Source organism: Coturnix japonica, chromosome 4 (assembly GCF_001577835.2).
Source record: "Coturnix japonica isolate 7356 chromosome 4, Coturnix japonica 2.1, whole genome shotgun sequence".
NCBI classification, from domain to species: Eukaryota; Metazoa; Chordata; class Aves; order Galliformes; family Phasianidae; genus Coturnix; species Coturnix japonica.
Window position 1 is genome coordinate 44,914,083 of NC_029519.1, and position 21,750 is coordinate 44,935,832.

General features: G+C 42.3%; 1 protein-coding gene and 1 long non-coding RNA gene across 22 annotated transcripts in view; one reads left to right on the forward strand and one right to left on the reverse strand.

Annotated features, from left to right (window-relative positions):
- Positions 1-21,750, forward strand: part of SLC4A4 (solute carrier family 4 member 4) — a 216,657-nt gene that overhangs the window by 187,707 nt on the left and 7,200 nt on the right. For all 7 annotated transcript variants that reach the window (XM_015861476.2, XM_015861475.2, XM_015861477.2 and 4 more), the window contains 8 exons: positions 1,911-2,099; positions 4,404-4,517; positions 5,104-5,265; positions 9,238-9,416; positions 10,831-10,903; positions 14,403-14,471; positions 16,150-16,323; positions 18,682-18,843. In XM_015861476.2, the coding sequence (XP_015716962.1) occupies positions 1,911-2,099; positions 4,404-4,517; positions 5,104-5,265; positions 9,238-9,416; positions 10,831-10,903; positions 14,403-14,471; positions 16,150-16,323; positions 18,682-18,843 (1,122 nt within the window). The remainder of the gene's footprint in view (positions 1-1,910; positions 2,100-4,403; positions 4,518-5,103; positions 5,266-9,237; positions 9,417-10,830; positions 10,904-14,402; positions 14,472-16,149; positions 16,324-18,681; positions 18,844-21,750) is intronic.
- LOC107313360 overlaps positions 2,111-21,750 on the reverse strand; it is a 43,399-nt gene continuing 23,759 nt past the window's right edge. For 4 of the 15 annotated variants that reach the window (XR_001554957.2, XR_004307222.1, XR_004307216.1 and 1 more), the window contains 2 exons: positions 3,798-3,865; positions 2,112-2,224 (listed from right to left, as the gene is read on the reverse strand). This is a non-coding gene — a long non-coding RNA (uncharacterized LOC107313360). Of the gene's footprint in view, positions 2,225-3,797; positions 3,866-21,750 lie in introns of all 15 variants that reach the window. The other 11 variants (XR_004307220.1, XR_004307224.1, XR_004307226.1 and 8 more) reach the window with 7 other exon arrangements.

The window sequence follows — 21,750 nt, forward strand, 5'->3', positions numbered from 1 at the left end:
AATGGCTGTGAACCTTTCCATGAGGGACCACTGATACCATATAGGTAGTAGATTTGAGGGAAAAGGGATACCCTGTTCTTCTTGCATTTTGGTATTCCAAACAGTAATTTTGACTGTTGAACATTCCTTGGGGTTTATTTCTATAGCGTGAAAAGTGGAAGTCACAGTGGTTTGACTCTGTAGCAGTAGGACAGATCAGTGTGATGGGAAAGGCATTACAGCAGAGGTGTGATGACAGAAGGACTGGTACAACAGAAAGGTGCTATAAAGGAAGGGAAGAATGTTGATCGCCTGTATTATAAGATTCTAGGTTTGTAAGGAAAACTTGGCTTCACAAAGGAGGGATCTCCAGAAAGAGATCCTACCCCAGGTATGTATGGGGTAGGAGGTATGTGTGCAGATGCATCGTGTACAAAATTTGCCCCCCAAACTTTGGGTTTTCTCATCTCTACCTTCTGTTGCACTCCAGAAACTAACAGTCAGGGCAGGCCTACAGAAACCCTACTGATGTGGGACAAGTTGCTGCTGCTTCATGCCACAGAAAGCCGCAATGCTGAAAGAGCAAATGTATCATCACTTTGTCAAATATAAGAATGCATAGCTGTTTTTTTTTCTGTTGTTCTTTTCTTCTCCCTTCCACCTCCTGCTGCTATCACCATCAGCACAATCATGTCTCAGTTTAGCTAGAGCCCCCTGAGTTCACAGAATCTGCTGACGAAATTGTAGTTTATTACACGTAGCTTCAGAGCAGTTGATTACCATCCATATTTGGAGGTATACACAATGTATTTTTTCAGTACATCCGTATGAGCAAGATGCTAATAGGTAAGACATGAGGCCATGAAGCTTTAGTCTTCAATGAGAACCTTAACTATTTTGAAGACTTGGAATGTAACTTTGCTCAGCTCCCTAGCTGAAAATTTGGAATGAAAGACTGTCTTCTCCCTATTTATTCACTGTGAGGTATTTTGTTGTTGTTGTTTTAATTTAAATAGTAATTTTCTATCTTACGGTTCTTGGGACAGTTATTTCCTTCCTCTGAGTTTTCATGCAGAAACAGAGCAGTAGAAACAATGTGATTCTAAAACTTCTCAGAAAGGCAGAATTTTTAAGGTACTTGGATTTATTTTAAACATTCTGTGGTGTTAAGCACGTATATTCTGAATTCCCTTAAGACCACGCACTCTGTGCACACCTGGAGTAGCTTTGTGAGCTCAGTGCTTTATGCACATTTAACTTCTTGCTCTCTTGTGCATTTCTATTTGTTCTGTTCTCATCACTGCACTGACATTATTATGAATTATACAGGTGCAGGGGGAGATAAAGACCCTTTCTTTGGCTCTGCTTCACCATAAGCATTAGGAAACAGATGATCATTTATCATGCCCTGTGCAGTTCTGGATTCCATGATGAAATATGTAATGCAAGTAGTGTCTCCCTACCTGAGCAGTAGAAATCATCATTGGTAATAAACTATTCAAATCAGGATGGGCTGGGAGCCCCATAGTGGGAGAGCAGCTGGCAGTGGTTGGGTTTGGTGGTCAGCCTGTCCAGTGAGCACTCATGGCTGAAAGTATGATGGAAAGGAGCTTCGTCCATCCTTTGTATATAAATTTGCTATGCAAAGAGTTGCAACAGAGAGCTTAGGTTTTGCCTTGGATTTATTACCTAAGCCAAAGATCTCTGTCTTCTGTCCAAGGCCTTAGACTGCCTTAAGTTCAAAGGTTGCACCATCCTCTTTCTGGATTAAAATCCATCCTGTTTGCCCATAAGCACAGGGATTTTTAGGTTCTGCTCCATGCTTCCTTTTTCTTCCATCCCTTCTTTCTGGTGGTCCATCTCTGTGCCTGCTCTAACATGCGCAGTGTTTATGTGAGCATGACTTCATGGAAATGTTCTTTTTTCTGCAGTACAACACCAGCATTGACTGGTCATCTCTGACAAAGAAGGAGTGCTTCAAATATGGAGGACGCCTCGTGGGCAACAACTGTGGATACGTCCCTGATATCACCCTCATGTCTTTCATCCTCTTTTTTGGCACTTATACCTGCTCCATGGCCCTGAAGAAATTCAAGACTAGTCGCTATTTTCCAACCACTGTAAGTCTCTCCTTTCACACTAGCAGTTGGCTTCTTTACTCTTTCAGACTGCAAAGATGAGCCATCCTTTTGTTATAGCTGTCACATGGGAGCAGATGCTTTCCAGGAAAACCAGGTTGTTTTTGCTGCAATAGAAACATTATATTGGTTAACCAAGGCACATCATGGAATTGCCTAGCCTTTTTTTCCTCAGTGTTTCTGGAGGACACAGGCAAGTTAAGATCTAGAAGAACTACAGTCTGTCACTGGAATGTAGCAGTGATTTTAACAGTATTGAAGACAACACTTCCAAGCAAAGATGCGCAATAACGTGATTCATCAGTCTCACACAACAGTAATTTGGACCTATATAGTTTCAAGTGGCCGTTTTCAGTGCCAGACACAAAGTTTAATGTATGTGCTGATTTTGTTATAGAATGTATGGATGCTTTACAGAAATCATAGGTCCAAAAGGGACAGTTAATCAATGTCAAAAAGTTTCCCTGGTTATAGCTAGAGGAGGGAGTGCTTGTTACTGAATTAAAATGGGTAAGCTGGTTGTCTGCATTGAACAGGAGAACAAACACATCTTTCCCATTACCAGTAGCTTTTGAAATAGTCAGAAATCAGTGCAAAAATGCTTAACTCTGTGACAGCCCACATCTAGTGTACCTGATATGGTAGGGACTTGAAACAGGAATTCCATTTCTTCTCTTAGGATCAGATGCAAAATAGGAATAACCTTTGAATTGATTTAAACGAGGTTTTGCTCAGACTTCCTTGGACTAGACGATCTTGCAGGTCCCTACCAACCTTGTGATTCTGTGATTCCAGCCAAATTATGCGCATCTCTCAGGTACATCTGCTTATTCTGTCTTTGCAACTGAACTTACCATGACAATTGTTAAACATGGAAATGGCAGTGAATAAAAAATGAACAACAGGCCTTTCAGCTGTGAGGAGTTCACTTGAAACATAGGGGACAAGCAGCTCTGCCCTTTCCAAGGTATTCTGCCTTTTCCAGTTTCACCTGTTTTCTTCTAAAAGAAGACAGCAGGTTTCCACTTGTGGCCAAAAGACATGTTTGTGTAAGACTTGTCCCCCTTTTTTGGCATTCTGACACAATGAGATTTATCTTGCAAGGATTTTTACTGTTCTGCTTTGTTACAATTGAACCTCTATTATTTTTAATAAAAAAGAAATGAATTCCATCCAGCCTGGAATGCAACTCAATTTATCTGTAGCCATGTGAACCTGGGAGGCCTAGAAGGAACGTGTACCAAAAAAATCACGCAGAGTTACAGACAAGCACAGTGGGGCCAGTCTAGTCTAGTTTCAGGGCCCAGCCACGGCAGCTTCGTGTTGCTGTATTCCATTGTTTTCCTTAGAGTTGCATTCTTTAAAATATGCAGAGGGTTAACCAAGATACTCCATTTCTCTTGTTGTCTGTTTGGGTTAATTTGAGGTTAATTTGGGGTTAATTTACTACTTGAACAAAAGACAATGCCATTTCGAACTACAGTTCACACAGAACATTACATCTGTCATGGAAATTTGTTTTCTCATCTACTAAAGGGAAGTCCAGGACTATTTCCATTGTCAATTCCATTTAATTTTTTTCTTCCCTTTCACTTTTTTCTTTTTCCCTAAATGTGTATTGAAAAAATCAGTCCTATTAAAAGAATGGTATCTGGGCATAGCACAGTATTTTATACTAACCTTCATACCTTAGGAATCCTGAGATGATGTGGGAAGTTCAACTTGTATAAAAGAAACAGCCTCTGTCCCTGGAGAAACATGATTATGAGAATCAGAAGGCAAATAGGAGATAATGTTAAGTAATGTGTAAAAATGTCACTAATTTTTTTGTTTGTTTGTTTCATTTATAGATATTCAATATCTGTTAATGTTGGAAGCTGACCTTGAAGTCTCAGTAATCAGGGTGATCAGAATGAAAACTTATAAGATTATTTGAAAAAGAAACAAAGCTAAATTGTCTCAGAATTCTTCTCAAGATGTTAAATAGTTCTCAACATTACTTTGGCAGTTTGAATTGTCAAAGCAATGAACAGGCAATCTTTTTCCTCAGGCTTGTTTTCATATTTCCATTTAGGCTCAATTCTTCGGCTCTCAGGCAAAAAAATGAAGTAGCAAGGCACATTTGGTGGAAATGGCATCAGACATTACAATCTACACCCTGGTTTCTACAGAAGAGGGAATGATTATTTTATGTTCCTACCAAAGAGTATCACGTGGTATCTAAGACGTGGATAAAGTGGTGTTTCGTAGTGGTAACTGACCATACTGTGTCAACTTCTGTTTCAGGCCAGGAAGCTCATCAGTGACTTTGCCATTATCTTATCCATTTTGATCTTCTGTGGATTAGATGCCCTGGTAGGTGTGGCCACACCAAAACTAATTGTGCCAAGTGAATTCAAGGTATGTAATTGTCAACTCATTTTGTGGCTTTTGGAATAGGTTCCCTTTTACACCCAACTGCCCTGTGTAAAATTACTTGCCCTCAAAACAGGAAAGCAATCAGCACCATTTAACTTCACTGTTATCCTTTTAATGAGCATTGTTTTCGTTGGCTGATCTCCTAAATCCTACCTCCATACTTGGAACACAGGCCTAGCTTCTCCTACCTCCTTTGGGTGTAGTTTCTCATATCCAGGACTCACAAGCTGGTGTTATGTGCACACCCACCTCAGAGACATTCCCCTTACTCAGGTTCCTGGAGGCATTTCAGAGAAGCAGCTCAGAGCAGCTGGCACATTACTAGCACATTCCTCATAGCTCCTCTTGTAACTTTGCTGCTAATCAGCTTGCAAAAGCTGGCCCCCAGTAAGCAGTGCTTAATTTTAAAGAACTTTTTGTTGCTTTTGATAAGGAGAATTAAATTATCACAAACCTTAAGTATCACTAGCTGTTTGTTGGAAGGAAAAGCCCTGTGCATTTATGGCATGATGATGTCTGTGCTATATTGTGGCTCTAATACATGCTTGCCTTTCCTTGTCCTTTAAAGCCAACCAGTCCTGAGAGGGGCTGGTTTATCCCACCCTTTGGAGGGAACCCATGGTGGGTGTACCTGGCAGCAGCCATCCCTGCATTGCTCGTCACCATCCTCATCTTCATGGACCAGCAGATCACAGCTGTCATTGTCAACAGGAAGGAGCACAAGCTCAAGGTGGGTGTGTGCTCTGTGGTCTTCATGTGTGCAAGGAGCTATCCCGTGATTTTTCTGTGCTAGAGATGGAGGAGGGCCTGTGGCAGCTTTCAGTGTGGTTTAGCATGTAAGGAAAAGAAGGTGGCCACAGGAGATAGATCAGCTAAAGATCTCACTCAGAGAGCAGCCTAATTGAGGGAGCTGCATGAGCCATAACTGGAAGAGGTTGAAAAAGCTGGGCAGGTGGATTCTCCTGTCCTTCTCATACCCTTGAGTATCCACTTATGTCACTGCATTATGTGAGAAGAGAGCGAAAGTTAACTGCAGGATAAATAAATTGGCGTGCATTTGTCATAGGCAGCTTGGGTTTGCTACTGGGAGAGCCTGTGTGCTTCACAAGTCCTCTTCTAAACCTGAGCAATGACCTGATTTTTCTTTGGACAGCACTGCGTTATTGTCTCCAGGCCAGAACTTCTCTGATCTAATCAAAATAGGCAAAGCTTCCCTAGATCTGATAAGCTCCTGTTACTGTGCTTATTGTAAGGCAATTGCAGGTCAGTGTTCCCAGCAGTCAGCAGAACAAAGTCTCTGTCATGGCTGTCCCTGGGCAGGCATAGCGCATCAGTATGGCTGTCAGCTACTTCAGAGAAGAACTTCTAGTGCTGAGGTAACTGCAGGAACCCACCTTTAATGGATATGGCAAAGGATGGTCCATGTTTGGCAGCTGTACTGGTGTTATGGTACAGTAAAATATGAGAAATAAGCTGAAGAGGTCTTAGGTATGTCAAAGGCATAACCACAATTGAATGTTATTTAAAGCTTTAGATCTGCTGACATGTAGCAGTCTAGGATGTAGTTTTTAAAATAAACTTTCCAGACCAGCGCTATGCAGGTTTTCATGCCTGTAGGGTTTTTCCCTTCCCTGCATGGTCAGTTCTGTTGAAACACATTGAACTCCTGTAAAAGAAATCTCTCCCTTTTTGCAAACAACACACATTTCAAGTGTTCTAACCCATGACAGCAAAGACTCACTCTCAATGCAGGTAGTTCTGGGTGATAGTTTTGATAGCCACTTCAACCTTTATACCTAGAGCTGCTGGAAATGTAGCTCTCCTGTACATTGAGCTCTGACCTGAAAAAGAGGAGGCTGTTCCATATGGTCACTTCATAGGCATTAGGCAGCCAGAGTGATTTAACACTGACTTGGAAGACCAGAAGGGCACAGGAAAGATTTGTTGTGCAGTGTGAGGAATGGTGGCTGGCTTCTGTCTCACGGGGCTGGTTTGAAATAAACCTCAGAACATTGCTACTTGCCATCTGGAGCTGGACAGATAAAGGTAATGCTGCGCCCACATCTTCCTCATGGGAAGGCTAATCTTTACCCTGTCCTTGAAGCACACCATTAGGGGAAGGTGCTTATGGAGGCAAGGTACAGCACAGCTGTCTGCCAGCTTGTCAGGCAGGGCAGTTGGCACAGACATGCTTTCTGCTGGTGCCTGATTTCCTCGTGTGATGGTGACTTTATTCTTATTGACGTGGCCTCTGTGGCCACAACAGACCGAAGCCCCCAGGTAATACTTTCTATGGCAGAGGCACCCAGCCTTCTTGCTGTGAGCTGCTGGCTAGCTGAACATGGTTATGCTGTCATCAGCACTGGGTGTACTTTTTTAGCAACAAAGTATAAACATTCCCACAAGGTACTGTTTAATATAAAAATTTGTTTCCTGCTTCCTTTGTTACGGTTGTGAGAACACGCTTTTGTTTAAATGGGGGTTCTCCAATCCTCTCCTGCTGCTCGGCATCAAAATATACATCAGTACACATCTACTGCAGCACCAAAGGAGGACTTTTTTTTTCCTGCTTCTGCCCTGTTAAAGTATTGGCAAGGTGGCACCGAGTAACCGTCTAGGTGCTGCTGGCCAGCCAAAGTAAGCAGTGAATGTATTAGGAAAACAATGACTATTATTCAAGAGGAGCTGGGTTGCTTTCCCTCTTAGGTCACCATGTAGGTCTGCCTCATTTGTTCTTTCCAATAAAATCAAATTGAACAAGTTTAAAAAAAGGTTAATCTTTAAAACATGAAACTGTACAGAATTCTTTGGTGTTTTTCTTAAGATCCTATTCTTTGATGTCTTGTTTGGTTTTTTTGCTTCTTCTCTTGGCATTTGTGACTGGTGAATTTCCTGTGTTAGTCCACTGAAGTATTAAAAAAGCCCCACAGATTAATAATAGGAAGAGTGTACTGGACTTGGAGAAAGCTTTTAGGGGTGAATTCACCCAGTGTTTTGCTAGCAAGTGCTGCTGTCTGCCTCTGACAGAAACTTCTGTTTACAACATCAGTTTCCACTGGAGTTCCTCTTCAGATCAATCTGAAAAACAAAGGTATCTAAAAAGAATCAAAGAATGAGGTCAGCTTTCTCATTCTGATGGGTTATGTGTCCCTTGTCACTCTTGTCACTGTCCCCCTGAAAGCTTAGTTGGGCTCCAGTACCCAGCAAAATGAGCAGTGCTCAGACTGACTGTGAAGTCCTGACTGAGTTTCTGTAGTCGCTTTGTATCCTAAATAAAGGAGTTGAGATCTTGCTCCGATAGGAGATGGTAAACGCTGTCTTTCTGGCAGACACCGTATATCTCTAAGATTACATCCAGGTAGGCTTCATTAAGTCATTGCATCGAGTTATTTTACAACAGCTGACTCATAAAATAAGGCTTCTGTCTGGTTTTATGAAAGGGTTGGCTTGGGTGTTTTAAGCTCTGTACATATCCATGCTGTCACTCACACAAATGTGAGATGACTTGGCACACAAAAGTGCTGTTGTAGTTCCTGATGCCAAATGAAATAGCTCTTGAAATGGAAGGAGCTGTTGTACTTGGAGGAAAACAGGGGACCTGGAGAAAGGGACTGTGAACAACTTCGTTCTCCGTTGTACAGAAGAATTCTCTGACTTTCAGAAGCGGACCTCAATTGCAACTGAAGATAGCAAACACTGTGTGCCGTGTCTTTGCAAATCAGGATACAAAAGAAGAGAGAAACCTAATGAAGTGGGCAAAGCAAAAGCAGATGGACAGAGATTTCACACCTTGCACAGTCAGGAATGACTTGTCCCTCTCCTAGCACCAGTACCTGGGTCAGCATTGCTCCCTGTCCATCATCACTAGTTGTTCAGGCTCCACTCTGACAGTGAAGTTCATGTGGAAAGCTAGACTCATATGAATGCACAGTTGGTGAAAATTCTGGCTTTCCACCATGTCAAAAGAAGTCCTGTGTGTGAAAATGGGCTGTGCTGGTTTTACACACTCAGTAGAGTCAGCATGGAGTTGGAACAGTGTTGGGTGTTTGGTTTCCCATCACTTTGTCACTTCGTGTAAAAAAAGTCTGGGAAAATTGTAAACATAGCATATATAGTGCAGTTCCTTTTTATGTGTGTGTTTCTATTTTAGAGGCAATACTGAGCTCCTTCAGGATACTGTAAACACTTTGTAATCAAGATATATGTATATTTTGAGAGTTTGCTTATACTGTTTACAAGATAAGACATGTAGCTCACCTGATACTTCTCAGTCAACACAACCTCGCTACAGTCGTGTTTAACTCATATTCTGCTGTGTAAAGAGTACCACTGTACTGAGCTACTTATCTGGCTGCAGGGCTTGTCTTGCACCAACCCAACCTCCAAACACTGCACAGTGCTTGGTCTTTTGCAAGTCTGCTGCGTTCTTATACTTATTGCTTAAACCTGTTATATTTTGCCAGAAAAGTATCGTATACCTGCCTTCCCTGCTGACGCAGTAGTTTATCTTTCATGTAGCAGTGTGACCCACTCTGCTAATTGCTTGTGAAAACTTCTGTCTATTAGAAGAGCCAAGCAGTTCATGAAAGATACAGTTGAAGGAAATGCTGCTTGGTTGGTGTGCTTCTGCCTAGTGTCAGAACCTTGACTTCCTTCTGCATTTAGAATAATTAAAGCTAAGGTTGTCTGTCTCCCTTCACAGAAAGGTGCTGGATATCATCTGGATTTGTTCTGGGTGGCCATTCTGATGATTATATGCTCCTTTATGGGTCTGCCCTGGTATGTTGCTGCTACTGTGATCTCCATTGCTCATATTGACAGCTTGAAGATGGAGACTGAAACTTCAGCCCCTGGAGAACAACCCAAGTTTTTGGGAGTGAGGTATGTCAAACCAAATAGGCCTTTATTATGTTGCTTGCCTGCAGAGATCAGTTTGTACTGTAAATGGTTGTGCTTTGAACAGAACGTGTGTAGAGGTTCAAGGGGGAATAGCTCTTAGATCTGCAGTAAATCTTCAGATCCACTGTGCTTCCTTACAGCTTTTTTTTTTTTTCCTGTTCTCAGAGCATATATCCAGTTTGAAGCTTATCTGGCATAGTCCTTCTGCAGATACTCTTTCTTGAAAAGGAAGAAAACCATTCTACCATGTGTGTGTTGTGTACAGGGTGAGGGCAAGTGAAGGGAGGGAGAAAAGGGAACTTAATTTCAGAGTTGAGATAATTTTTGTCTACTTTGGGCACACACCTTGAAGCTACCTCTAACTACACAAGGCTTTACATTGCATGGTCTGGTGTCATAGGGGCCCTGTAGAGTTTTCATGAAGAATCTCTTACATCCTTCTTTGTATTTCCCAACCGGACTATGAAATTCAGCAGTGCAGATCTTCATTTTCTAAAGTTTATTTAGCCAGATCAGATAAAGTTTTCCAGTGTTTGAGAAAGAAGATGTATTTACTTCACGTTTCTTTATCCATGGAAACTAGGCAGGCGTTTCCTAGCAAACATAGTGGTAAAAGATCTAAACTTGTTGTGGCTAAAGCAATCTATTCTGTTAAATCAAACCATTTGTTCTGTATTTGGTTGCCTTAATTAAGTAGCCTGAAGTGCTTTCAACAGGAGCAGCAGCACTCCTGGAAATCACTTAGTTAGGCAAATAATAGAAACTTAATGGCCTAACTTTAAGTACTCAGAAATACTATTTGCAAAAGCATTTTCAGATGCAGGGAGCAGTTGTGGGTGCCTCTTAAGTCAAATGTCCAGCACCCCATGAAGTCCTGGACCAGGGGATTGTGAACTCCCTTTGTACCTGGTGTGCAGAGCAGTGTACAGTACGGTGAGAAACGACATTTATCTAACCGTCGGAATACTGTGACCAAGCTTTGAAATACGCTGCTAATTTAAGAGTGGAGAGCTAATGATTTATTACCTATTTGCATGTTGTGAAAGCTGCCATGCAGAGAATCTGGTTTGCTGGTTAACAGTTTCTAATGTTTAACATTTAAACGCATTCCTCATTACTTGGTAGCAGTACTCTGCTGATCCACAAACAATGGAGCTAGGGAAACAAGCAAACATACAAAAACTGATTTGGTGTTTGAAAAAAGATCTGTATGAGCCTTGGTCATGATAAAGATGCCTGCCTGAAGGTGTTGGCTTGTTATTGTCAGTCAGCTTGGAAAATGTGGCTGCGAAAAATGAGTTGCCAGACTTTACATAGGGTTTGAATGCTCTTGGACGGGAATAAATTTGGAATTAAAGCTTGAAACCATACTGCTAACCTGGTGCTTTTCTTTCAGGGAGCAGAGAGTCACTGGAGTCATTGTCTTCATTCTGACTGGTGTGTCTGTCTTCATGGCTCCTATCTTGAAGGTAAGCGTATAACCTTTTCTGCTTCCTTCTGCTCACACAAGTGCAAGCGAGAGGCCAGGACCACAACTGTCACACCATTTCTGTGCTTCTGACAAAGCTCATTGCTGAAGTATGGAAAAGTAGAGAATTGCTGATGCAATTCTGCAATTTAATGAAAGCACTTTGTGGTATGCTCTAGATAAATAAGTAGTACCAAGGTTCAGGGCTGTTGGTTTTGAGGGCTGTGATTTTATTTTTAATTTAGGATTTTTTTTTCCATATGTATGCATGGTAAAGTTTTCCTTAATGATGTTATCCTCCTGCTGTGCTTGTGTTGTATGGAAAGCATATTTCAGGTGAACTTTGATGCCCTACTGATGACATCGTGGAAGGATGGTGTCAGTGAAGCAGAATTGCTGTGTGAAAGACAGATTAACAGATGAATATGTAATCCAGAAAAGTATATTTGCATATACACACATGCAAACCAAGGCATTTATGTACTGGCTTTGTCCATTTCCATAGAGCTCTGTGTGCTGAGCTGCTGCGAGGTGCAGGAGTGCAACTTTGCAGCACCTTCTTTCAGGATGCATTTACTCCCGGGAGGCCTCCAGCAGCCTAGAACAGTTCTGCTTTATAGCTCCAGAAGAAGCTGTCAAATGCAGAATTAAGTGTGCTTCTACACTGTGTGTCAGAGGGAAGGACTGGGCTGAAGTTGCTGCTTTTGGAGCAGCCTGCAGATACCTCTCGCTTTCTCATTCACCCTGAAGTCTAGCTGTTCCTAGAGGAGGAAATAAGTCCTGTGGTATGAGTTGTCAGAACCAGATTTTCAGCATCTTCTACATGTGGATGATGAAAATCTTTGTCCTGTACTTACTTATGGGGGGCATGTGTGTGCCCATTGAAAGGGAAGTAACTTTGATGAGAGAGAATATGCAGAACAAATGGCAATGAGCATAGCCCACAGCAGATAGTATTACTCCACAGGTAAAGTTCTGGCCAGAAATCTTTGGGACTGCTGCCACTGCCTTTGTGGAGCAGGAACTTTGCCCTGCCTGTTAGGGCTGCCAAGGCACGCACCTCAGCAGCGTGAGGCTCCTGCAGCTTGCCTTGCTTTTAAGAAGAGCCAGCACAACAAATTTCCATTCTTTTAGGCTGTATCATCCTAAAATAGCACTCTTCTTCTTGCTCAGAAGCAATGCCCAGCTCAGCAGTACAGAAAACATGTTTCTGTAGGAAGCAGTGCAATAAAGTGTGGTTTCTTAATTTCCTGATCTTTTCTTCATGTGATTTTATCAAAGCCTTTGGACACTTGTGCTGCTCACGTACCATTTAATCCAGATAGGCAGTTGTTTTCCAAGAGCTGAGATTTATGGAAGTTTGGTGGCCCTGCCAAGCAGGGAGGTTGGAGCTTCATGATCCTTGAGGTCCCTTCCAACTCGGATCATTCTGTGATTCTGTGATTTATTGGCACAGAACCACAAAGAAGTGCCTCCACGGTGCATCAAATCAGAGGTTGAAACTAGAAAACGTGCTTATCTCTTCTTTGTGCAGGATAACTGTCTGTTCCTGGGACGGCTTAAGTGGTGCCGAGTGCAGGCACACAGTTAGTTCATGTGACCTTTCCTTGCAAGATCTCTCTTCCTCTATTGTGCAGGCTCCATTATTTCCCCTGCTCTTGCTTCCCTCGTTGTTCTTCTGAGCTTCTCCAAAGAATGCATGTGGGTAAGATCCTCGCAGGAGGATGTCTGAGGATAAACTGGCACGCTCCTTGCCCACGTGCCAGTAAGAATTAGCTGGCAGTGTTTCAGGACCTTCAACGAACTCCAGCAGTAGGGTCTCCTGCTACAAAGAACCGCTTTGCAGAATGTATTGCAGAACATTGGAGTCTTCTCATGCCAGCGGCACATTGAACGCTATTGCTCCCAAATTCAATAAACCAGGGAATCCGCAGAATAATCCCATCCTTGTTTTTTGTGGGTGTTGTGTTTGTGCTGTTTTTGAATGTCACTCATCTTTCAGCTCAGTTATGGCAGATCTCATCCAAAACATCCTCTACCCTGCTAGGAGAATGACAGGCACTTTCCTACAAATACATTCTTAATTCTGTTGGCTAGCAGCAGGTTTGTTCCAAGTGCTCATGCCAGCAACCCCATAGCCAGTGAATGCTTTGCCAAAACATAATCTTCCAAAATGAAAGCACTGCTTGCTACTCTGCAGGATAATGTGCTGAAGTTTCACTTGGGAATGATTTACAGGATTAATTATAATGGAATGGTGAAATAATATTTAGACATTTTTCATTTTTCTTTTTTCTTTTTTTTGAAAAAGAGAAGGAGTGGGGAAAAAAGAAAGCAAGGTAAATGAACTAGAAAGCCAAACACATAAAGCCTCCTTCTTGACTTGCTGGAGGAGATGCCATCTTATGTAATCCTTCAGATGCAGTGAGGATGTTGAATCCCGTGGGTACTTATAGCTCTGTGAAGCCCACACAGACTCGTCCCTCCCCAGCAGGAGAGACAAACAGAACAGCAATAGAAAGATAAAGCAGTCAAGGAGCCTGCAGGAGATGGGTAGCAAGGAAGGAACACAGATAGTGATGCTTTGATCTCTGAGGACATTGTACACATGGCCCTGGTGACTTTGGTTAAGTGAAATGCATGCATTCAGGATCAAGGCCTCCACAGAAATTTGCATAGTGCTGTGTTTATTACCTAGTAAACGATTAATGACGTAGTGGAGAATTCAATAAACAGAGGTTATTTGCCACTTTAATGAGTTACATACACAGGTTGGAAAACAAACAGTTTTGCCATGTTAGTCCAGGTGACACTGAGCAGGAAGACTTTGGTTGTGCTGTGTCTGCCATTCTGTGGCAGCTGCAGGTCACTGCATGAAGGTTTCCCTTGCCCTAAGCATACTGCTGCAGAGCCCATTCTGCTCTCTGAAGGATGTAACTAGTTGCCTATTACTTAGTAATTGTAGTAGATTAGCATGAGTTAAAGACCGAGTAGTTAGAGATTTACTTTGCATGTCTATAATTGCTCATCTGGGACTTAAGGGATCAGCCCTTCTGGAAATATTTCCATTGTGTGTTAAGTTGGATATATAATAGGATCCACGATGCCTTTTCTTCCTCTCTACCTTCTGCTTCCAGTCTCATTAGAAACTATGAGGTGAAAAGTGATTTGGAGTTTAATGGAATACATTTTATTCAACCTGTTCATAAATCTTATTGCTAGCTGGCACTGTCTATCTTTGTTTCGTTTGTTTCTTGGTGAGACTTCCAACTTGCACTGAAATGGGAGAGAATAGGGCTCGCTCAGCCTCTGCCCTGCTATCCAGATGTTCTTTCAGCTCTCAAAATACAGCAGAAAGATAACACGTGTCTATTACTGTACATTACCCATTCAAAAGTACAGTTCAGATCTGTCATGAGGCAGGGATTATGCCTCCCTGAGCACTAACATTGTGTCACATATGGAGGTGATTAACTTGGTTTCTCCTGTTTTCCCCACAGTTCATTCCTATGCCTGTACTCTATGGTGTCTTCCTGTACATGGGTGTTGCATCCCTCAATGGTGTGCAGGTAAGTTTCCACAGTGCCCAGTGCTGCTCTGGCAGCTGTGAGCAGACTCCCCACAGGACCCTGCCCAGAAGATGGTAATCACTAATTACTACAAGGCTCTCTTAGGACTTTCTGGCTTTCCTTTTCTCCACCACCTTATTTCTGTTTCCAAAGAAACCCAGGCAGTGCAGCAACTGTTTACAAATATTGCCACACACTGGCTGTTCTTGAGAATGACACTTAATGAAAGAAATTTGCTCAGCAGGAGAGCGGCCAAGTCTTGGCCCCACAAGCAATGAGGGGGGCCTGTGTGAAGACCCAGGATCCTTCTTCATCCTCAGCATACTGACACAGAGGACATGTGCTTACAAGGGCTCTAGGCTCACTTCTGGGATAGTTTGGGTCCTCTGCTGGGACATCTGTTACAGACTGAAGAAAAACAAGAGTACATGATTTATGATGGTGGCATTATTCTGCAGTGTTAACAAGTGAGAACATTGCTGTTTGCTGTGGAAGGGAAGCCAAGCCCCCTTTCTTTGCCACTGAGGAAACGTTACGTAAGGAGCCTTTCTCACAGTGCACTATCTTTAATTGGTGCTAGGAAGCTGGAAGTGTTTTTGTTGCTTCCTGGCACCCTATTAATTGTAGCCTTTCTTTTTAGTGCTTAGTGGTGCTCTAATGGGGAAAGACTCTGTGTTCTGTGAGCACCATGAGAGTTTATTTGGGTATTCTTTAAAATGGCCCAGGCTTTTATTTACTGGTTTGAGATAAATGTGGTCTCAGAAGTGGGCAGCAAGCCCAAGTTCTGGCAAGAGACAGTGGGGGGATTGTAGTATTCACCCTTGGGCTGGTTCTCCTGGAGGGGATTTCCCCTGCTTTCTGGCACAGGTGGTCACAGAACTGTGCGCTTACTTATTTTCTCCGATCAAGGATGTTTTTCACTCAGTGAGAACTCTCCATTTTGGTTTAACTCCAAGTCCACCCAGTCCAGCATGGGCAAGAGACACTGTCTGAAAAGCTGCCCGTCTTCCTTGCTCTTCAGTTAGGTGCATTCTATTCTCTGTTAACATGATGTCTGCCCTCACCTCTGCTGACCTCTGCTCGCAGTTAATTTGACAAAGGCACTACTTTTAAATGCCAAATGTCTTTATAGCATTCCCCGGCAAGAACAGGGAAGTTAGCAGAAGTAACCCAAGCATTAATGCTGACCATAGTCAGGACATTCATCTTTTTTCTCTGTCTTGTGGGTAATAAACTGCTTTCTTCAACAGAAAATTTCCCATGTCTCCAGGAGCAGATCAGTCTAGTTGTTCTGAATCCAGCAGAGTTGTTTCCACGGACACCTAAGTTTTTTGGTTTAAATATTAATCTTCAGATTGCATGGAGTCCTGCTCCGTAAAATAATGGCACCTCAAGGCCTTGCTTTGAGAAATGCTTGATTCCTGTGTCTGCGTAGGTGCCAAATGTAGGTGTGGGAGCTTAACTTCAGATAACTGAGTTAAAATATATAGCCCACTGCATTAAGCAGTAGTTACTCAAGATAGGGGAACCATGCTGCATCCTCTGCTGTGCCTCCTTTATAGAAGGAAAGCAAGTTGACTTAAGGTCTCACTTCATAGTTTAATTATGCAATTGTCTCCCTTTGTTGTTTACCCTGCATTTCATTTATATGTATGTTACTTTTCCATTTTCCATACAGTTCATGGATCGTCTGAAGCTGCTCTTGATGCCTCTGAAGCACCAGCCTGATTTTATCTATCTGCGTCACGTCCCGCTGCGTAGGGTCCATCTGTTCACGTTTCTGCAGGTGGTTTGCTTAGCCCTACTCTGGATTCTCAAGTCAACAGTGGCCGCTATCATATTCCCTGTCATGGTAGGTGACCTTCTCCTTTGCCTTTTCCAGCCACATCTGTTCTGTAGCCTGGGTCTTCCACACATGGACATACACTCCCACAAACAGGCAAATCAAATCCTCTCACTGTAAAAGCCCTACTTTAGAACTCCAGTCTCCATTCATTGTGCTGATGTAAGATTACCCAGGGTGAATGTTCCCCACATTGTCTCAGGTGCTGTGGCTGCTTTTACATAAATCCTCTGGAGGGGAAAGCAAGCCTTGAAAGTTAATTTTTTGCCAGAAAGGTGTAGTTAGTTTTGACCGCTCCTGGTTGCCAGGGTTAGATTTGCTGTGTTTTCTCCTTGAGCTGCATGAATGAATGAGTTCATAGTTTCCTTTTTCAGTCCGCACAAATTGATGTACAGAAAATGTCTCCCTTACTTTTCAGTAACACAAATTGACAAACAAAAATGAAGTGGTAGGGCTGATCTCACTGCTCAGAGAAATGCCAAGCGGAGGGAAGGATTTGCACAACCAGGAGTGAGAAAGGGATTCTCTTGTACTTGGAACTTGAGTAAAAAGGCAAGAATGTTGATTCACGTTTCACATCTGAGATTGCTAAGAATATCTGTAGGATGCATGTTGTCTTTCTAACGATGCATGTCAGAGTCATGTTAAAAACATTATTATTATAAATAATTCATCACACAATTATTTCATAAATACACTCTGTGCAGTCAGTCTGATAACGGTGTTTCTACATCAAGGAAGGGGACAGTGAAACAGCTGTCTGTGCAATTAGATTGTTACTAATCCTAGAGACACAGTTAGGTGCACATGCCAAATAAGAAATAAACAAGTGGTAAGGGGAATTTGCATATACACTTGGCACGAGGCTTCCAAACCAGACCAAGTTCCAAAACTTGCAGCCATTTACACTGATCCAGTGATCACTGGAGTAGTTTATGTCGATAATATGGGAGCACAGAGCAGACCCTTCTCTGCCTCCATGCCCCTCCTGTGGCTCAGCTAATGCAACTGGAAGCAATGTAATCTTACACACAAATGAATCCAATGTGGCCATAGCTGCGTGCCCAGAGACTGTCTCTCTTGGAAATGGGTCAGAATGCTGTAAAGACAACGCTGTATGAAATTCCCTTGTTACATATGGCTCCAATCTCTCTTCATTTCAGGTTTACTAATGAGTAAAATCTCAGTTGTGGGTGCAGTTACAAAATTGCAATGCAGTTAGATAGATAAAGATATTAAAGGAGTTCCTAATGGCATGCTGTTCCATTGCATTCTCATGGCTGACTGTACCGCTAAAAGCTGAATTTAAGATCTGAAGACTTCCTCTTTGTCCATAAGAGAATCCTTAAGTTTGCTGAATTTTGTTGTAATGACACAAACTCAGGGAAGGTGCACTGATAGACGTCACTGGATCTAATGATAGAACCTCCATTTTTACACTTGTGAACAGAAAGACAACTAGCTTCCAGTCTGACTGTGAAGATCTGACCAACAGCCAGCCCCCTGCTTATTTGTAGGGAAAGTACTTTTAATAAGGAAGCAGTTTACAGTGAAACAATCATGGCTGTTTGCACGGCATCTTTTCACTCCCCAAGTAATTTTTCACTCCTGTAATCCCACTTAAATTATGCAAGTCAAAGTTTGAGATCCATTTTGAGGAATAATTTCTGTCATTGATCTTCATCGCTTGGAGCAAACTGTCTTAAAATCAGTTCAGCCTTTAATCTTGGTATGCATCTGTTGGTGATGCTAACTTTCAGCATAGATGTAGACACCCATTTCAGACATGTCTCTTATTTTTCCCCCAGTGCTTTAGACTGCTGTTTTACCCAGAAAAAAACCTAGTTTCTTGCAGACACAATCCTAGCAAATGTTATACTGTAAAATCTGAGGGCATACCTGGGCCACTGCCTAATTTTTGAAGTATTATTATACCTGGAGAAATGGTGAGAGAAAAAAGCAAAGAAAATTACTCAGGATGCTCTTGTGAACATGTGTGTGTAAGTTGAATCCCCAAAATAGATGAAAATACTCATTTGGGGCCTCTCTAGTTCATTATTTGACCTGATACTTGTCTGCAGGAGGTTCAAGATGACTTTTGCCTTTATGAGAGTAGTAAGTGATTACATTACTGTTTCTGTATGTTGCTTCTGTTTAATCTGATGTGAAATGCTGCTGCTTGAGGCCTGACTCAGTTCCAGCTGTTAGGTTTTCAAGCTGAACAACTGGAGTATCTTAATGACCTTGTTCTCTATATGTTCTTCTACAACCAGAATTCAAGTGTTTGGGATTAAGAAGCAGCATGAACAGGTAATGCAATCAAAACTAAAATGTGTGTGAGTGAGAAGTCCCTCTCTGCCTTTTCAGATCTTGGCACTTGTAGCAGTCAGAAAAGCCATGGACTACCTCTTCTCCCAGCATGACTTAAGTTTTCTTGATGACGTCATTCCAGAAAAAGACAAGAAAAAGAAAGAGGATGAGAAGAAGAAGAAAAAGAAGAAGGGCAGCCTGGACAGTGACAATGAGGATGTAAGGAACTTCTCTGCCTTTTTTTTTTTTAAACTCCTTATTTCTGGCTAATCCTGGGTGATGGCTCTGTGGCCTTCAGCAGCTCTGGGGGTGGTGGTTTCCCTATCCTCTTTTGAAGCAAACCAGCACAGTCCTTACCTGTTGCAGCAAATGAGCTCCAAACAAAACCTTTTCAACACTGCCTTCCCTTTTCCAGGCATCAGCAGCCTGTGGTAGGTGGAACTTGCATTGCCAAAAATGCAATTGCACCTTCCACGAGAGCCCAAGATATCTGTTGCTATGTCATGTCCTTTATTAGAATACCTTGTATCATTCTGTCATGTTCATCTTACCCTCCCTCCCTTGCCTTTCTGCCCTGATTGTCTCTTATGTTTTAGGAGGAGAAAGGTTTTTGCAAGCAGCTCTGATACTTCCAAAACCAGCTTGTTTTGTTCTGTTTTCTAATAACTCTTTTTAAAAGCACAAAAAGTTAAGACTTGTCACATTTCAGAAAAGGCTTTGTTGTCTGTTGTTAATACATTCAAATAGTATACGTACCCTTTATGCAGTGTATTCTACTCTTTGCTTCTATCTCAGTTTGCAGCATATATAGACCTATAGAAACTGTAATAGTTTAACTTATCTTGCTAACATCAATACTAAGCACAGTGACCTGATTAGACCAGAAAAATGTGCCTTAGAAAATGTTTCTTATCGTAGATGTAGTAAGATGAATCTTAGGACTTGTGCCTTCAAACATTTTCCTACCCAGGCTTCATGCAAACTCAAATTCTATAAATGTAAATGAAAGTGGTAAACACACTGATCACAGAGCACTTCATATCGAAAGCGTGATCTTCCTTTGGAGAGCTGGCTGCCTCTGCATCATTTTTTGCTGGATGACTGTACCGAGGGAGCTGAGCTTCATTAATTATGAGCTACACGGAGGACACTGACATAGCATCAATAGTTCTGCTTGTGTAATTTCCAGAGTTAATGGAGAAAGGCTTTTCATGTGATTTAGACAAAATTAAGATAACCTGAAGCTGGAAAATAACACATCTATACAGAGCAGGAGAAATAAATGAGAAGGCATCATGCCTTGGGAGGAAAAGTCAGCTGACCCACTCTTGCACATTCATACCTAACTCACTGACCTGCAGCCAGGAATACCCAAGTTTTGAAGTCTGGTGAGGTACGACAGAGAAACCGCTGCATCAGTTGTTTGCCTGCTTGCTTCCTAGCCTTTTTAGTTGATGCAAAGTGGGCAACAGCAACCTCAGGAAAAGGGAATTCCTGAAGAAGCAGCTACTGGGTCAGTGTTATTTCCTGGAAGTTTTTTTGCAGTGAAGCCTTAAGGAGAGTGCAAGCAAGCCATGGTCAGCTGTGGAAAGTACTGCTGCCACCAGGCTGTAAGGTGACAGTACAGCAGAGCACAGTACTGCAGCACTTCTACTGTTTCTACTGTGTGTCATCTGTATTCTTCCTGTACTGAGCAGAATCGCCACACTGGCCCTATTTATGCAGTCATGTGGGTTAGATAATAAGTTTAGTGTCTTCAAGTGTAATATGGCAGCTCCAAGAGTTCCTTCAGATCATTCTGATGCCTGGCCTTACTCAAGGTTGGCAGGACAGAAAACACAACCATGATCCAGGTGGAGAACATGCCAGAGCTCAAGTCCCTTTCATGACAGCTGTGTTAGAGGCAACAAAGACCGACTATTCCAATGAGAAAATATACAATGGCCTTTCTTCAGTGAATATATGCTCTATATTGCAGGAAATATACCCAAGAAGAGTCAAAACTAGGAATTTTGTAGCGAGGGTGCAGCGATGTAGGAGGTAGCCTGGATCCACTCCTCATTAAATCAGGCTGAATTTCAACTGGGAAGATCAGTCCTTATTTCAGACATCAAGCTCCCCTTCCCCTTCCTTCCTAGCAGCCACTGACCTCTAGACTACTCTGTTCCTGCACACTTCTATCAAGAAGTCCCAAGAACACAATTGTTAGCAGTACAGGTTTTACTGAGACTTTCAGCACGTCTGTATGACTGATAGGGAAGGCAGAAGCTTCAAGCATCAGGAAAACTCTCACCTAAGAACATGCTGATGAGACCCAAGACTTGTATGTTATCAGTGTCACATCAACAGGAAACCACATGTGCATATTCCCACGTTGTTCCTCTCAACTGTGGGAGACAACATAAGAAATGTTTTTTCTCTTCTTCATCAGTGAAGCAGGATGTAAAAATTCTGACCCTTATGTTTCAATAGTGTGCCTTCATCTGCAAGCTACCTCGCCCCAGGATATGTGCATTTACGTACTACTGTATGTAGAAAGCAGTTCATTGCACAGGCTCCCTTTTCATTTCTATGGCTGTCACTCCTCCAGCATGTGGAAAGCCAAGGTCAAGGGCTTCCTTCAGTAAATAGATTTGTTCGATTCCAAGTGAAAGAAGATGTTCTGCTGTATGCACTGAACAGTCAACAAAGGTTTGACTCAGCTCCTTTATTAAGACTGATCTGAATCCAGCAGCGTAGTATCCTGAGCCATGTCTCCTGTATTTCTGGTGTGTTTTAAGCCTCCTAGGCTTTCAGGTATAGTATGCAATCAAGTGGGTAACAGAATTTATGCAGAATGTTCTTAATTAACCGTTCTTATTTTCTTTTCCAGCGGTTGCTTTTGCCAGCTTCCTGAACGTAACGCACTTGGTGTTACTGGTTTGATTATTTTCACCCTTTTCATTTCAGAAATATGCCTCCATAAAGTTAGTACTGTGGGGTTTTGCAGGCATTCTACTGATAAGAGCTGGGTGAAGAGAATTGCTGGACATTGCGAATTCAGGTGGTGCTATGTAAACAAGCACAGCAAAACCTGGTGTTAACAGAGACCACTCTCTAGCAGGAGTTAAGATGTACTGTTAGTTC